We start from the raw sequence: 19,009 nt of genomic DNA on the forward strand, positions 1-19,009 counted from the left end.
TAACAATCTGATGGATTATGAAGGAGAAATGCAGCAGTCATCCAGTAAACACGATTTATCTTTCATATTTTTTTTCCTTACCTTAGGTTTGACGAGACTGTCCAAAATGTTGAGCTTGATTATCCCAGGGATATGGTAATGTGGAGTGGCGTTCCTTACAGTATTGATTCAGCTTTCAAATTCAATGGTAAGTTGTGTTTTTTATATATATAATATTTTCAATCATCTGTTTGACTTGGTAGTGTCTTCTTGATGTAGACAATATTTTCTTTGAGTTCAGACTCTGTGCCGTTGCAGACCTGCTTTGAATTAACTGATCCTTCATGCTTGATGAAGGATGAACGTGCAGCTTCTAACCGCTATTTTATTTTTCTCTTCTTTAAAACCTTGTTGTTTAGTGATACTTCCTAGACTTGCTACAAATCCCTTACTGCAACATCTATTGTGTTCTTGTTCCGAAAATAGTCTTTGCACAGTGCAACGAAAACTTGACTAACAATTTAATTTCCTGGTGATAGTTGGCTCAGATTTTTCTCTTGACTTCCGCTGTTTTCTGATTCTGCTGTTCTCGGCATTTAACTCGATGTTTATATCACCTGCCTAACAGAGGATTTAAGTTCTTCTGACTCAAAAGAATGCAACACTATTACTGTGTGACTCTGTATCATTCACTTGTTTGGTATATTATGAAGTTCTTGCCTTCTCTGTTAATATCTTGTTAGAAGAGATCTTTCAGCTCTAAAAGTATACTCCTGATTGTCCACGCATCCAATATATGCTCAGGATATTTTTGGTTTTTGCTTACAATTCCTACACAATCTCTTTCTGTCTTGGGACGTCTGACTTTTCTTTCATATTATCTGTAACAAGATGATCTGTAATTTGTACCAATGCCACTCTCCACTGCCCACAACCACATCTCAACCATGTATTTGTATGCAAGCGCACAGAAATCCTTTATCGCGAGTTTTCTCCAAGTAAATTTGGGCACACTTAAATCGAGGGGTGCTTGCAGTCGGAAAACCCTGGAGTGTAAAGCACAATCAGGATTTCTTTTCTCTTCCGTAAACCATCTTACGAAGGAGGTCGGCGCATTGATGCTAGCCTTGCAATTTCCCTCTACCCTTCTGTGCCAAGTGCACGTTGAAATAGATTTTTGTACTCAAGTCATTTCCTCGGTAAAATTAACACATAATTTATAAAGATTAATCAGGTTTTTTCAACAGTGAAATTATTCTGTAACATCCTTTTCTCTGTTCTGTTAGATTTGTCTAGGTCTCATTTTCAGCTTATGTTTTCATAAGTGATTCCAGTGCTCATGGTCTCCCAATCTGCCCTTCCTAAAATTAAGTCTTCGTTTCCTTGCTTGCATTGCTTCTGCATATCCCAAAGATTACTATTCTGATAATGTAACATTTAATAATATTGGTGAGTATTTGAAACTATTCAACTCCCACTTTTCCAATTATTTTTTTTTTCTTTAGTATTATTATGATGGTTACATCATATCAAGATCTTACTGTATTACTGTTTGTTTTTGTTATTCTCAAGACATTTGTTAGTCTGGTAAAAAGCTGTTACTCAGACGACTTCTTGCATGGAGCCTTATTTTTCTTCTTTGTAAATTAGTTGTCAATTGTTTGTCTAACATGTGCTCACTTGTTTTTCCTCTGCAGTCTCTCAGTTGTCTGCTCTTAGTATTTTTTATGTGTATTTACAGTATTACATTTCTTACTGTCCACCTCCCTTAGTGTCTTTTCGTATTGTTTCCTATACAGTTAGGTGAGATACACACGCACATTCTTGCCCGACTTAAGTAAAGATAGGACAGTCTATTGTATGCAGATTAGTTCAACTCCATGGTGGTGGAAATTTAGTTAGTATTTAATTACTTGCCGTCATTTCAATATTTGTTTATTTGTTATAAGTTACAGACAGTATATATATATATATATATATATATAATATATATATCTATATATATATAGATATATATATATATATATCATATATATATATGTATATATATAATATATATATATATATATATATATATGCATCCTGTTTTCGTAAACTTACATTTTATCATAAAATCCGCCTAATCTAAATCAACTGCTTCCGACTCCATTACACCCTCAGCACAGAGGTGTCTCTCATTCTGCCATACTTTTTCCAGGCTCGTATCCGGAGTTTTTAATGGAGGGGGGGGGGGGTTCGTTTTTCCAAAAACTGGACCTTTTCTTCTATAAATGTCAGTCTTTGCATATATGGGGGCGGCCTATATACAAGATGAAATACTTGAAAATGTTATTTTAGTTATATTAAGAAGAAAAATTGGGTATGTGGTCTATGGACTTCTACCCGATTAGATGTTGGTTAACAGAAAATATGGACTTCCAGAAATTTTTGGGGGGTCGTTTGACCCCCTGACATCTCCCCCCCTCTTGGTACAGGCCTGTGGAAGTTCCCTTATGTTACATAGATCTCTTTAATTTTATTCTTAAACTACACGCATCATTGTCTAAATCCATACTCCTTTTCCCTGCCAGTTCTTCTGTTACCTGTCTTACTTTCTTAATCAGACAACACTTTTCCAAAATTTACCGTAAAGTTCCATGTGCCCTTCTCTTTTCTCTCTCTCTCTCTCTCCCTCTCCCATGGTCTTCAACTATGCAGACTCATTTCTTCTTGCCCGCTAAGCGCACTCGAATGATCTTCATTATTTTCCTTCCCTGGACCCTTTTCTCATTAAGTCACCAATCATATTCTTACTCCCCCTTCCTGTGCACATATGCTTGTGAGTATGCCATGCTGATTCGTTTCATTCTTGAGATTGGATTTGAGGTTTTGAGTGGAAACGTATCCGAAATTGTTTGAAATGAGGAGTTAAGGTCTCGTTGCACGCTGTATTTACGTAATTGCATTCTTACCTTTGTTTTAGTTTCAGTTAGAAGCTAGGAAATAAAATTTCATATTACCCATGGAAATTTTAAGGCTCCGAACGGTGAGTAACTTTCAATTATATGACAACATTATGTCTATGCCTGGATTAAATATGTAAAAGAGGTATGAACAATTATTTTTGTATACAAGGGGAACAAAGTCCTTTCAAACCTTTTTTTTTTTTTTAACACAATAGCCTTTATAATTTTACTTATGAGATTTATCGATGCTCAACTTATATAGGGTATGATTATCTTTTATATGAAACTTTCTTTATACAGGTACAACGTACTTCTTTAAGGGGAAAATATTCTGGGAATTTGATGACCTACGCATGAAAGTGAAACCCAAATCCCCAGCTTTATCGGCACCATTTTGGTTTGGATGTCCCAACACAAAAAATCAGTTCCTTCTGGGCGCTCCCGTCAGCGAATCAGATTCAGCTTCATCAGTGGCTACTAACATCGTTGCGTTATCAACAGCACCTCTCACAGTATTAACTTTAAGGATAACAACACTACTTTTGTCAAGTCTCAGTTTATGAAGTGGAAAGTTCATACTATGGATAAACCTCTTACTTTACTCATGTTTAACTTCCTGAAAGGCATGTTTAACCGAGTGCTGGGTTACCTCTATAAACGAAAACTCATTCATCATTCTGCCAGGTGAGTTTTCCTCCGCCACCAGGGGAGGGGGGAGGAGGGGACTGCCCTCTTTCTCTTTGCTTGGCGCTCGCTGCCGCTGGTCAGTGAATGATGTGTGTGGCGCGTCATTGCAATCGGGTTCCATGGATACTACATAGTTCCATGATAATACTTCACTCAATCCTTTGTTGTATATCACTTGATGAGGTAAGTACTGTATCTTTTAGCTATTCAGTTTTGGGAATACCTATATTAAGAGTAAGGGCTGCAATTGATTTCAAATTGACAGTACTAGTGAACATTTTTTGTCGCAGATGCTCACCTTGTTCACATGCCATCTATAGGTAGCTATACTCAGTAGGTATTTTGAGGGCAAACTTGTCAACGTTCCCATTAAAAATATACAAGGCAGGCGGTATTTGTAGGCTGATGGGTAGTGGTCACTGACCTGGAAAAAATTGACTGATTTTCTGTGGGAATCTTTGTCACGGAGGTTCCCTTGTGCACTGAGTAGTAGGTATCCCCTTTCCTTGTGACAGCTAAGGGAATCTTAGTCCTGATGTAGGTAGTCTTGCTAACCTGTTTCTCTTCTGCTGGAATATGCCTTCTAGTTTCTTTCCAATCCCCAGTGGCTTTCTCATTCGTGGGACCATTCCTTGCAGTCCGCGTGGAATTATTGCCTAGAAATACCGTACCATGTATTTTGCTTCAGGGATGTCATTCACCAGTTTGTGGAGTGTTCTTCATAATGCCAGTATAGGTAGTTGAAAGGGAGGGTAGGCATCTGACGAAAAGCTCCTTTGTCTCCCATCTTCCAGGTCTCTTTAATGGGTAACTCATTAGGTAAACAGTAGCAGCACCTTTGTTAATGGTTTGTAATGAGGATCACCATAGGTATATAAAGGTTGTAAGGACTATGGTAGATACCAACCCTACTGATGTCCAGTCATGAAATAAGTGGTGTCCATTGTAGGGGTTATGTTTTTTATGTAAATGTAAACCATCCTATGATGGGAAAAATACGTATTATGTAGTTGAAAAGGGACTCCTCCTGGTGGTGGGGGATACTCATTTGAGAAATAAAAACATTTCATGCTTTTATTGATTTTTTTCAGCACTCGGCTAACTGTGCCTTTCCAGGCATTAGCATAAGCCATAAGGGAAGTAATTAGTAGTCTGTATTTGTGGGTCATGGAATTTATTTTGAATATTGTATCATAGAGGCAAGTACTATGGTAAGGTAGCAAATTGCCAGGCCTGGGAGTTTCCTATTGGATTAGTTTACAAGATAGTTTGTTAACAGTTTTACTTTGAGGACAGAAAGAGTATCATTATAATGTACGTACTATATTCTAATTTTATGAAGCAGAACTTTATAATTGTGGGTGATATAGTGATGTTGGTGTAATTGAAAGTTTACCCTAAAGTACGTAGCTGAAATGTTGACTTGAGAATGCCCTCAGTGTTTTGTGAAGAATGAAATATTGTATTTTAGAAAGTAAAGGGCTTTTGACCCTTTTATGTAATTCCTAAAGAAATTTACATAAACTGTACATTAAATCAGTAGTATTGTACTCAGTAATGTATCAGTTGGTTTAATACTGGTACCTACATATTACTTCTTGTAACCAATTTCTCTGCTTATAGTAACAAGCATATATGATCTTAGTGTACCCATTTAAGGATTCAAACTTTCAGGCATGGCTGCATTTTATAATATTGTTTCTTTAAGAAATAGTTTTTACAGGAATTGATAATGATTGGTGTATGCCTTGTAGCAGAGAAATTATTAAAATCCTTTATTACACCCAAATTCTTCCAGTTTTGGTAGCCGTCATTTACTGTGATTGCACATGTTTTTAGCATGATGTTCTTGGGCTGTAGCTTATGGTAATTTGAAGTATCAAACAGGATACTGATAGAAAAGTTCTCACCCAATGACTATACAATATAGTACAGGTAGTATATCAGTCAATGTTTGTCTGGAGAGACATCTGAAGCCTTTACTGTATACAGTATTTATAATTTTTAAATTCACGTTTTCATTTATTTATTTGTTTGTATCCTTATTTTATTTTTTGAAAACTTGACAAGTCTCATGTGCTCCATGACTGTTTACTGAGTTGCATACTAAAATTATTCTATAAACAGCTTATAAGCCATGTGACTTGTCATTCATACTTTGTTCACTGCCAGTGGTTTTATACATTATGTACTAATTTAAAACTCATTTAAGTCAGTTGTAGATATATGTAAAGATGGATGCTGTTAGGCAGAAATCTGTATGCTTTTGAGTGACTAGCTACTATTCAATACTGAGGACAGTATACACGCAGAAGTTTTGGCACCAAGTCAGTTGGCTGCCTCTGGGAGAGTACAGTATTTGGATGTGGATACACTGTCTGAAGATTAATCTCTAACAGAATTACATATATCATAAATATAAAATGTTTCTCCAAAGTGATTATTTAAACAAGTACTCTATGGATCAGGAAATGCTTAGGATTGGAACTGCGCTTAGCTTAGTTGTGAGAGAGTTTTTGATGACTTACTGTTCAAAACTACTTAACAGGATGGGTTGTCTGGTAATGGCAACTATCCATTATCAGAGCTGTCAGGTGTAGCCTACAGTATGCATTGCTGGTACCAGATGCCAGTAATAATCTTCTAAGCTCTATATGATCGATTTAAGAGTAAAAATGCTAAATGTGTCTCTATAGGTAGAATTGCGTGAATTTCACTTGAAAAAGGGCTCCATTATCCATGGGGAATGTGTGCCAAAAATCCCTGTGGAACCCTGAAACCACAGATAATTATGAACATCTGTAGACATGTCACATTCAAATAAGATGTATTCTTATACAGTACATAATAATAAGAAAAAAGATTTTAAAGTAACTTGACTGAGCAATATACTACAGGATTATGTTCAAAGTGCTAAATGTGTACTAGTGAACCTGTTTATGACCATATAAACCCTAGTGCCCCTTATGATAACCATTATCTACTGATGATAGATGATGAAGAATAGTAAATTATGGATGCAGTATTACTTGTATGTACTTTAACAAAAAATTCAAAGATGTGAAGAACAGTTGATGTTTATGAATGTGGTGCTTTGACATTATCATTTTTTGTTTTTATTGCTTCAGAGCACAGGGATTTTTTGTCGGTACACAATAGCAGGCTGAATCATACTGCCCAGTTGCACTACCACACACCACTAGAGTTGGCCAGTCCTTTCATGCTTTAAAGCATGGCACCTGCTGTTCAGTTTGGTGGACATAGGTAGCATTTTTTTTCCAAAATAGACCTGGTTGTCATACAGGCAGTCCCTGGATTAACGTCAGGTTTGGGTTACGTCGTTCTGGACTTAACAACACTAGGCTCACTGCGCCATTAACCCCTATTTTTCACTGCCATTACTCATTTTATGGCGCTGTAACCTGGATTTACAGCATTTACAGCGCCATAACAGCGCTATGTGCTATTTATTCCCATTCTAATTATGATGGTTCTGGTTTAAGCCAATTTTCGGCTTATGGCGCGCCACCAGGGATGGAATCCTATTGTAAACCAGGGACTCCCTACTTAAAAACCTGCTTGGGATTGTAGCCCGTCTTTGATTACGTAGTTTCTTAAAATCTCCCTGTAGGAAATATGTTGGCAGCCTCGTCATCCACAGATGCCAATTCTTGAGAAATCTTTTTATTCTTTAGGTGAAATTAATGGTTGATTGATTTAAGCATCCCCTACTGGCTGTGATTTAATCATTCCCTACTGCTGCAAATTACTTAGTTCCCTCTTTAACTTAATCACTGAAATGTTCATACAGGCTTAAGGCTTTCTGCTATAGAATATTCCATTGATAGGAATACATCCATTTGCCAGTTTTCTATCTATACACGGCTTTTTCTGCCTTTACCAATACTTAATATCAAACTATTGAACTAACTTTTGAATTTGTTGGCTTATTAGCAAACTTCTCATTTATATTTTAAGTCCTGCTTGAGAATTTCCTAATGATCTCGGCATAAGAATATTTTTCCTATTTCAGTCATATCAAACACTAAGTTTTCAGGTGAAGTTGGAACCTCAAAAGTCCTCTTGTGCTTCCTCTCACTACCACTGGGAACATTTATTGGATTCTGTGGAGCCATTGCACAGGTTTATTAAGGCTTTGTAGAATAATGAATCTATCTCTTATTTTATGGGAGATATGTACGCTAGGGACAAGGTGACTTTTGGTTTTGATGCTTGATGGAACAAAAGGTGATGAGTGGGTAGCCTACTAGCACCACATGGCCCTTTTTGTGATCATGTTTTCACATGTTGGTTTGGTGTGATGTTTACAAAAGCATAGTTAAAGGATGCACCAAATCTAGTTGTTTAATGGTGTAGAGGTATATAAGCAACATAATGGCATAAAACAGTCATGGCAGATATGCTAGATAAAGAGACATCACAGAGTATTTTAATAGTTTACTCTATTCTCCTCTGCTTTCCCTTACATTAATGGCATACCTTGGTCATGCACCACTGATCTACTCTGCCATATATTGCCATATATTTTTTTTATATGGCTCTTACTGATCAGGTTAGAGAGACAGGTCACTGTTTGCTGTGTTAACAGAACCTTTTCCAAAGTGAATATCAGATTTTTCCCAATTGCAGTATTTTTAAATGAAAATGCACTGTGGCTTTTTTGGCTATTTAAATAAAATGATGTTGAAATGTTCTGACAACTCTAGATCAGAAAGTTGCCAGCTCAAGCTACTCATTGCACAGTCTTCTCTACTACTACTTCTCATGATTTTAAAAGACTACAAAGGAACTGCCTATGTGGTAACTGCTTGGTTGCCAGTTGTCAAGGGAATAAGTTTCATGTGTGATAGGAATGTTCAAGACTCAATTGGAGGGGTCCTAGGAAGACTGCCCAACTCTTAGTGGTTTTTTAGCCAGAATATGCAGTTTCTAAAAAAGAAACAACAATACATCTTGAAAGGTTTTGTAATAGTTTAGCATATTAGGTCTTTTGAGTTGCTGGTTATCTTTGGAGGGAGAGAGTCTCAGTTTTGAAGGGGTGTCCATGGCCTCCTTGAAGAGCAGTATGTGGTGAGAAGATGATTTCAGTAGTTCTTGTACCTATATATTTAGAATCTCTTGAAAGTGTATTTTTATACTGAAGGTCTTTGGTTGCAGAGCATGTAATCATTAAGAATATTAGATCTTTAGATCATCAGTACCTTTCAGTTTGTGGAACTTTTAGAGACTTTTTGATAAAATCTTTTATGACATCATTGTTTGGTACAGTGGATGCCTTTCTTCATGAAGGACATTAACAAGCCCCAAATAGTCTTGAGTGTCGCTCATTAGGACTTATGATTCTGGTGTTTATGAAACATGATGATCTCCATGGGAGTTGTCACATGAAATCTTTGGAAAGGAAGATGTATGCTTACCTTTGAAGATAGCCTCTATTTACTTCACCTTCCCAATTCTCTTTGCAGGTTCAGTCCAGTCTGGACAAAATAAGGCAATTTGGTAGCCTTTGCCATTTACTTTAACAGAAAAAAAAATTCATTGGCTTTCTTCAAGATGTCCATTCTCTGAAAGGGACAACGTTAATTCCTTCAGAGAAAGATCTTTGGCAGCAGCCAAGATGTTCTAAATATCTGTGGCCCATCTCTGCAGTAATGAGGTTTGCCAAATGCAGTCTGGCATCCCAAGTCCTCAAGTAAAAATGAGGGTCTGTGAAATAGTTGTTAATTCACCATTCCAGCACTTTTCTAATCTGATCAGTTTAGAACAGCACCCAAGTTACTGGGGACAGCAGGAGATTAATACGTATTACTGTTCTTTTCTTGAATTGAGTCATGAAGCAGCTATTTTTGCATAACATTTGATCATTAAAAGCTAATTAGTGTACCATTACCAACAGTTTTGGCCCTTCAAATAATTCTTTTCACTCTTATGTTGATATCCATTTATTTTGAGATCCTTACAGATTATTCCTTGAGTCATCCTTCTTTGGAGTTTTTTGTGGTGGCACAATTGCTTTCTCTGGAAAAGTAGACAGATTTGAATCTGGTCAAAAAGTTAATGGCACAGTCCATCTATGAGCTTCCTTAGGTAACTGGAGGGAATGTTATTATTCTGTAAGTGTTGCTATTGCATTTATATACGTACTAGCAGCACTGACTTTATAGATTGAACATTAACTTAAAAGGATGACCTGGGCCAGTGGTACCCATAAGTACCCCTCCAGTTTTAATATTGGTCAGGTTTTTTCGGGGTGCCTTACGTGGTCATTGTAGGTTAGTATAGTACATAGTATGGCTCATAGTGAAGCTGGATTTTCACTGTTAAAGATTGTTTTCTAGGTGTATCTAAATCTAAGTACTTTCTCTCTACGGTTACTGTTACATTGCACCAAAAACTTCTTGGGGAGGTCTCATAGTTCTAAGGATGTTTTCCAAATATTTAATGTTCATTTCACACATTTCTTCATTTCTAAGGTTGCCTGTTTGAAATTCTGGAGTTCTAACAAACCATGCAGAATATTATATCTGTAGAACTTTGTGCCTAAAGTCACTGTTGATTTAAGGGTGAATAGGACAGAAAAACAAGTTGGATATGAAATATTAAGTCTTATTCTACTTGGCTCCTTTCACTTAATGTTTATAGGAATTTTGTTTTAATACAGTCATAGTAGTGATTTCTGTTTTTAAGTTTACTTTGTAATTACATTTTGTAGCTTCACTGATTTTGAGTTACATTGAGAGAAAGTGCTTTTAATATTTCAGATATTTCAAACAATTTCAGACATAAAGATTTTAAATGTTAGCAGTTAAGTTGTAGTGTTTTTATAATAGGAATCATCTACAGAGGTTTATAATCCTTGTAGACTTTTCTTGTAAACTTTAAAAGTAAAACTGCAAGTACTTTCCAGGTATATTAAACTGCAATTGTATTCTTACAGATTTGATTTTTTAAGTATATACTGTACAGTAAGTAAGATTTAAGATTCCTTATTTTGAAACACATGATCATATGCTGAAACTGTGTAAGTCATTCTTGGTTAACAGTGTCATTTAGGCATACTGTCTTATTTGCATTATGTATGTTAAGCTTTGCAGACCATAATATTTTCTATTTTTCTGTCCCAGATGTGACAATAAGTTTCTGTGTACTGTAAAAGTACTAAAACAGCTAAACCTATCGTTGTTAAAACAGGCATTGTTAGTATAAATATTAAATGTACCAGTATCTTATCTGTAAAGTGACAGGTTTTATATTGTGTGCAGTAATGTTCCATTGGGAAAAGTATGTGCTTATGGCTTTCTTAATTAATATGTAATTACTTGTCCTAAAAACATTGTGATCATTAGATTTTGACCAGGAGCTTGAGATATCGTTTTTCACAATTCTCAGTATTTAGAGGAAAAATTTGTGGTTGTTCTGTGTTGTAAATTGATAGCTCCCAAGCTTTCTTACTGCAAATAATAGATAGTGATGATAAATTTGATTTATGGTTTTATAGTGATGATAAATTTGATTTAAGGTTTTATAGTACCATTGCTTTGGTATGTCAATGCAGTTTTTATGTTCTTTGTTGTTATTAAAAAATGCTGCAGTCATATTTCTCCTCCATGCATACTTTACCACTTGATTTTATATGAATCTCTGAGGCTGTTTTATTTACAGTAATTTATCACTGCTGTATTGCTAGTCACGTTTGAAATAATGCTGATGAATTTAGGTATTAGTACATATAAGGTCATTGTAAATCATTATCAGTAAGATATCACTCATTTTCCAGTTTGTTTTGAATTAAAGTGTATTTTTAAAAGGTCATTGGCATTGGGACCAACAAGAGCTTCATTGTCATATGAGCCTACTCCTATTTATTTGGTATTGATCATTCATTTTTGCCATAGAATAATTGGAGATGAAACACATCACAGTTGTCTGCTATTGTCTTAGACATATTTTAGTTGATACAGAGGTATGCTAGATGGCAGTAGTATTAATTTTTGAATAGCTAGTAAAGATACTTACATTGTTAAAACAGTAGTAATTTTCAAATAACTATACTTACTAGAAGTGCATTACTTTCTTGTCCATTTAAGAGAGTTGCATCACCGTGCATGTGTAAAAGTTTGGTTTGTCATATATTGTCATTTTTTTAGCATATATTATCATTAATTCTGGTGCTGCCTATGGTGTGCCTTATGCAATTCACTGTAGACTGTACTTAAGGTTTGTAATTTTCATGTTTCCTTTGGCCTTTTCCCACACATCTGCCCACCTTTGACCTTGCCTTCATCTAATATCCACATCAATCTGTGACCATGGAATTGCCTGAATGGGAAGTGGAGATCACTTCAGATTTGGAGCTTATCTGTAGTATACCTGAACCTGAATATGAGAATGATGGAGAGAATCTGACTTCACATTGCAGAAACTATACTGTATCTCTGTTGTGGATGTTGGGAACCATGTTCATCTTGGCTGTACTTATTTTACCCTTTTCTCCAGAACTGCTACAAGAATGTAATTGGATGTAAACATTTGTTTCATAATTAGATAGAAAATGGGCCTAAACATAGTTTGGTCTGCAATTCGAGGAACAAGTTGAATTTTATAAATATAGATTCAGAGGTAACTCTACAGTGATTACTAAGTAAGACTGGTTAATATTCTCAGCTATAAGGAATGGTTATTACTGTAAGCAGCATAGTAAACATTGAGTGCGCTTTTGGTTGAAATTGTTCCTAGCACACCACATTGAGAACCCAAGATTTAGAGCCAAAATGATTTTTCTGCCTACCATTTGTTTGAAGATTAGAGTAGTTAAACTTAATAGATGCCATTGGTTTCTCTCAAACAAGAACAACTACAATTAGAATCAATGTAGACACTGAAAAAGATTGATAAAAAGCTTGTTAAGACATCATTACTTTGGAGGATATTTTACTGGAACATGTTTGTAAAAACAGGAGTACAGTATTAAGTATTCATCCACAACAGCCTTAGGGGTGTTAGTCCTATTAGTGACCTCTTGTGATGCATTGTTGGCATTACTCCTAGCTGCACCCAGTTTTTAGCTTTGACTACCGACCCCCAACCCTGCTAACCATTAACTCTTACTGCAACTGTAGAGTTTTCTCCTGGTTTCACTTTAGATCATTGTACTTTATCTCCTTTGTTTTCTTAATGTCTCTGTTCAACCACTAACTTTTTCCCTGTCTAAAGCGCTGAATGGGTGAAAGTGCTGTAGTGTTTCCAGATGTTGAATTCAAGAGCTATATGTAATTGGTTGTCTTAATAGTAATACAGTACCTTTAGTGCTGTCCAGATAAACCTGAAAGCTATCATATGCTTGATACACTTCAGTGGATTAGGAAAATTATGGAATCTTAAAAAAATGAGACATCTGGTAATACCAGGCTGACAAAAATTTAGAGATCTTGTGTGTAGAATTTCCATTAGTCAGTAAACCAGTGCAGTATCTGCATATCTCCCTGAGTAATTGGGTAGTAGATATAATTTACTGAAAACTTGCCTGACCATTAGTTACCTCAAATGGTATGCAGTTGTATTTCTTTGATTGATAGCACCTCATATATAAGATATAATGAAAATGATAGTACAGTGCAGTTTGTGGGAGAGGGTAAGCACCACCATCCTTAGAAATAGTTATTCCTTTCAAGGTGAATCACTCTTCAAGAAGTGCTGTACTGATTTTGACATAAATTTGCTATCTTTACCTAAAAATATACACATGAATGTTTCCATTTCAAATTGAAACTCAATATGTCAAAAGAGAAAGTTCAAATTAGATAGCCAAATGGATGTTTTCTTATCTAGAGATTATTTCACATTCTACACACCATGCTTTTGGGTTAAGCACCACAACAAGGAGGCTATACTATTATAACCATTAGCAAGATCTGTGTAATGTAATGTAATGTTAGCTTAAATTATGCCACAGTCTTGATGCTACATGTACTAATAGCTTTTTGGGCTGCTTAGATCAATCAACAGAAATCTGAGCAAGTGTTACTTACTGATCATATGTAATATTAGAGTAGAAAGGACAGCACTGATGGTGACAACCAGGGTTAGTGCAGCATCACTAACATTTCCAGGTGTAATAAACATTTCATAGTTATTCAGATGCAATATTTTTTATTTATCACAACTCAACCTAACATGAAAAAATGTTGATGCATATTACCTGTAAAGTTGCATTTCACAACTCTTTCTACCTTTGCTCATACTGAACTATTGTATTCTTATCTGTAGGGGATTAATATTTATAGTGTACCTGTGTGGCACAGTGCAGACATTAAAGGTTCATTGCAGTGCACCTTCATCCCAGATGCATTGCTTTCTTTCTTTCTCTTTTCAGCCATTTCCAAGGTTTTTTCCACCTAGTGGTCTTAACTTCTGTCATACTTTATTCTGTTTTCCACTCTGGTTTAAGAACATTTTTTGGGTGACCTCATTAAAAGTCTAAACAGTGTGATCATTGAACCATTTTACATTAGTATATCAACCCACTGACCATTAAAGGAGTGAACAAGCAGTGTAGGTTACTCTTACTACACCACAACTAATATGGGGTGAAGTTTGAATACTATTTGATATAGTATTGTAGTGTGCTCTACAGTTTCACCCAGTGTCCATTTCAGAATAGGCCTGTAAATTGTGATATTTTTATTTTGGTTTGCAAAGCTTTGTGTGGTTTATGTAAAAAGTTGGTGGTATTATTAGGTATATTAAACCTTTACTGTAATAATAATGTGTAAATGTGATTATAATACTGTACTGTATATTGTGTATATTCCAGCGGAACTGGTTGAAAGTAAATTATCGTTTTACACATGAAATTAGAATTTGGTAATTTATCTGTGAAAAATATTTGCTCTATGTGATGTGCTATACTCCATTTCATATTTAGCTTGTTGTACAAGATGTATGTTTTTATGTATTGTTGGTCTTACTTTTTGTCACCAATTTTACACATCTGTGATATTCTTTAGAACAATTTTTCATTAAGCTTCAAATACACTTTTGCTATATGCACTTACTTTCATTTATCACCTAAGAACAATGAAACTATTGTATGGAATTCAGTAACCATATTAGTATTCTTTGCATGTTAAAAATTTATCATCATTACAGTAATACTAGCATAGTACGTAGTACCATTACTCCAAAGCTCTGATTTGGAGTGGACATGGTATAGTCTCTAGTTAAAAAAGCTACATTATGTGTTTTAAAGTTGTCCTTACAATCCATAAACCTTATTTTACCTGTTATACTACCCAGAATGGTGTGGTGTTACCCAGAATAGATTCATCAGTATACCAAACAAATCTTCCATTTGGAGATTGTCATCACTAGAAGAGACCTCCTTATGCATTATGTTGCAAAGTCTAGAGGTGACTTATGGAAACATATCTACTTTATTTAATGTCCATCATCTCTTGACTCACGATCTATCTAAATGTTGTGAGAGAATTATCTATAGTTCCTAGCTACTTTTAGCATTTACTTTGGTGACAGTTTTTTTCTGGAAAACCACTGAGTGATAAATTTTTGATATGGAGATAATCACTTACTGGTTACCAGCTGTCAAATAAAGTTATATGATTTTTGAATAGCTGCTCTGTTCAGTGTTGTTAATATTGTTAGCTAGACTTGGGTTTTACTTTAATATAAATTTCAAGTTACTATGTTTATGGTGAAGAGCCCTTTATCTGCTTTTTCTTGGCTTTGCATATTTTCATAAAGAAGGGGCATGGAACCATCCCTGGCAATTTGGAGATACTTTTAACATTGGTGATGAGGGCAGGTGCTGAAGCATAGACCACCTTTACTTCATTCTGCGTGAAGGATGTCATCCAAAGACCCTCAGACAACTCCCCTTGGGACCTGAGGTGGATGTTCAATAGGTTGTGTATTTAACCCAGATCTTTAAGGACAGAAAAGCATCTTGACTAAAATACTTGGAGGGGCATAAGGTTTGTGCTGCATGGTAGAGTGACTGGCTGCTCTTCTTTTGTCTTTTTTCCTCACCGAGTAAGGTAGCAGTTTTGGGTGAGCAAATATCCAGGTGGGAACTCAGTTAGGCTACCAGTGTTAAGAGCTTTGGTCGATTAAATGTGACTAGCTAAGCTCACCCTTTTACCAAGGGGCTGAGAGGGGTAGAGTTGTAATGTGAATCTATCACTCTTACAGGCCATAATTATCTGCCTTCTGACTTGTCACCCTGTTAATATGGTCACCTTGGTTCTCATAATTTTCCTGGGTAGAGTGAATTTTACCTGTAACTTACCAAGTAATTACATTGCTTACAGTTTCACTTGTGCCGGCAGCTTAAAATTTGACAATCGCTGTAGTCAAATGTTTCCTGCTGGCTCTCAATTACAGACCTAGTTGGGAGTGCTCTGCTTGGATTTGATATTTTTTGTATTTTGCCTTTGGATTGTTTGATGAAGTACTGGTAGCCTAAGGCTTTGTTTGGTTTTTGGTTTTATGGATTTAGTTCTCTGATCATAGACAATATTTTGACAAATTACTGATAATTGACTTAATTATTGCTATTTCATTATCTCTTGACACTAGTTCTGGTAGCATAAGGTACTGCAGTAAAGGCTGTAATACACGTTTGACTAAGGAGAAGTACGACTTACACACTTTGTGCATTGATTGCAGGGGACAAGAGTGCTCTAGCGACAGGACTTGGAACGAATGTCAAGGGTGGGATGCAAAGAAGTGGAAATTGTTAAGTTCTCATTTATCTAAATTGGATAGAGATAGGAGACGCAAGGTGGCCGCTAGAGCCAAGTCTAAGACTGTAGGTTGTAGACATTAGATAGTTCTAATAAGTTTGTAGATACTTTAGACCTAAAGTATCTATCCTGCTCCTGCTTTTTTACCTGTTCCCATTTCTCCGACTAATTCGCCTGTTCCCGTACCCAGCTCCGCCGCTTCTGACCCTGACCCCCTTGCTAGCCTCAAATCGGAGATTAATAGTCTTCAATAGTAAAATGGTGTTATTGTAGAAACAGAGTCCGAGTTAGCAAACTCAGTGAGTGTCTTCATGGATAGAGAGGAAAAGAGGCATAGTGTAGTGAAGTGTTAGTGGAGGTGTTGGTTGTCCTGCCAATGCTCTTATGAAAATGTCACTGGTGTACTCCCCTGGATCTAGGAGTAATCATACTGGAGGCCGTAGGTAGGTTGGTGGTGACTGCCCAATCGCCTCAGTCAGACCTGTTGTATCTCAGGTTACGACAAAGGATAGCCACTGGGAAGGCATCCAAAAGGAAGTGCAGAGGCTGTCATCGAGTTTGGAGGGTTACAGTCCTGAGAATACATGCCAATGGTGCTTTAGTGATGAATCACGGCCATTGAAAAGCTTTGCATCAGACTCGGTACACTCTCCCGCAGTGCCATGCATGAGACTGAGAGCCAGATCAACTACCTTGCAGTTTTTTTTTGAGACCTCCCTGAACATTTCTCCTTGGATCAACCTGTGATATTGCCCAAGCACTCCTCTTTGCCAAAACATTCCTCTTTGTCTTCTTGAGAGCACCCAATGGCACTGGAGCTCCCACTGGTGACCGAGCCCCGAGTGAGGCTGGAGCGTCAAAAGAGCAGTGGAAGTGCCTCTGACCCCTGGGCACCCATTAGCGTCCGAGGGCCCAGGGGCACCTGACTTGAGAATTTCCTACGTTCGCCAGTTTATGAGAAGTAGTCTATGAGCAAGAATTTGCCAGCACACCTGCCTTCGAAGACCAGATGAATGCCGCCAGATGTTCCTGCTTCTACCTCCCTCGAACCCGTCTAAGTAAAAGAGACAAACTATTCAACGACAATTGTAGGATATTCTCAGCCTTCTCAAGGAGGGCCCTCCTTCTCAGGACACTAAGGATCCACTGTTGTCTCCTGTTTCATTAGAAGGGTCAAAGCTCTCACCCTACAGCTTATTCCACTTATGGGGGTAGTGCCATCAGTGCTCCTCATTCGGTACTATCTAGGCATTACTTAAGGTTCTTTGCAGCATCCCTTCAGCCTCTAGCTCAACTCTTTCATTCCTTTTACTGTACTTCCATTCATATTATCTTTCTTCCATCTTACTGTCCACCCTCTCCTAACAGTTGTTTTGTAGTGCAACTGTGAGGTTTTCCTCCTGTCAATTTCCATTTCATTGCTGAATGCCTTAGTTGCCCCAGTGCTAGGCATAATGCCAAAAATCTGTATAAATCAAATCAAACCTACAGCTTATTCAGCTTTGATGAAGTACTTAATACTTGATTTTCCTGGATTTTTTATGCCTGTGGCTCCTACTGCTCCAACTTCGATGTTCTTTTTGTCAGATCAACCTATGCAAGATTGGCTTCCCAAAATGGTTCTGTCTTCCTCAGCCAGGAAGGCACTTAGTGAGCTAGACAGTTGGCTTGCTTAGAAAAGGGAGCAGGGTAAAGCCTCATTTAGTTATCCTCCTGCTCACCTTGTTTGATGGAGGTATTTGACATACAAAACCGGGGAAGCTCCCTCTCAGGGAGTGGTTGCCTCCTCCTCCCAGAGAGACTTCTCCAGTCTCATAGATTCCTTGAGGAGATCTGCTTTTAATGTACCCAAAGTTATTTTCTCCCCTACAGAGATAGACCATCTACTCAAGAACCTCTTTAGGATTTTCAAGATACTATTGAGTTTTGTGGGCTAGACAGTAGGTGCCTTAGCAAAGAAGATTAGTTCTTCCCAGCTGCTGGCAGAAGTAGCCTCTGATTTACTAAATGTCCTATCATGCACTGATAAGGTCATAAGGAATGAGAAACAAGAATTAGCATCTCTGTACACATTAGGAGTGCTAAAGAAAAGAGAGCTGTGGTGCTCTTTTATGACGAAGAGTGTGACTCCCTCACAGAAATCTGCACTTTTATATTCACACTTAGACTGCCATCATCTTTTCCTTAGTTCTACAGTGAGTGAGATATTGTCGGAACTGCAGAAGAGGAGCTCCTCGGACCTTCTTGCTCGCTCTTTGGGATGCCCAAGACCCGACACCTACCAGCAATAAGAATGTGTCCCCATTGCAGGCTCTGCCCTTTCGCGGCAATAGATCAAAGTATCAGAGACCCAGGTCCAATCTTCGTTTCTTGACCAGACCAGCCAAGAAGTCAACAACAAAGTCTTCCACCCGGAAGTGAAGATCATGTTCTCCTTGCTCTTGTAGGAGGAGTGAAGGAGTGGTTAATTTCTGTCCTGAAGGAAGGTTATGAGTCTCTTTCAAGGAAGAACCTCCGTTGGTCAATAAACCCATCGTATTGACCGCCTACTCAGTAAGCTCCAGGAGGTTATCAGCATTCACAAGTGAAGTGGCTTCCCTACTTGAGAAAAGAGCT

The 19,009-nt window shown here is 37.1% G+C and overlaps 1 protein-coding gene across 3 annotated transcripts in view; it reads left to right on the top strand.

The window, feature by feature from the left end:
- LOC135226478 (matrix metalloproteinase-2-like) overlaps positions 1-19,009 on the top strand; it is a 718,121-nt gene that overhangs the window by 647,903 nt on the left and 51,209 nt on the right. For 2 of the 3 annotated variants that reach the window (XM_064266087.1, XM_064266088.1), the window contains 2 exons: positions 87-187; positions 3,225-14,677. In XM_064266087.1, coding sequence (XP_064122157.1) covers positions 87-187; positions 3,225-3,487 — 364 coding nt within the window. In that variant the 3' untranslated portion in view covers positions 3,488-14,677. Of the gene's footprint in view, positions 1-86; positions 188-3,224; positions 14,678-19,009 lie in introns of those variants that run through there. The other variant, XR_010317231.1, reaches the window with a different exon arrangement.

Source organism: Macrobrachium nipponense, chromosome 14 (assembly GCF_015104395.2).
Source record: "Macrobrachium nipponense isolate FS-2020 chromosome 14, ASM1510439v2, whole genome shotgun sequence".
In the NCBI taxonomy this organism is placed as follows: Eukaryota; Metazoa; Arthropoda; class Malacostraca; order Decapoda; family Palaemonidae; genus Macrobrachium; species Macrobrachium nipponense.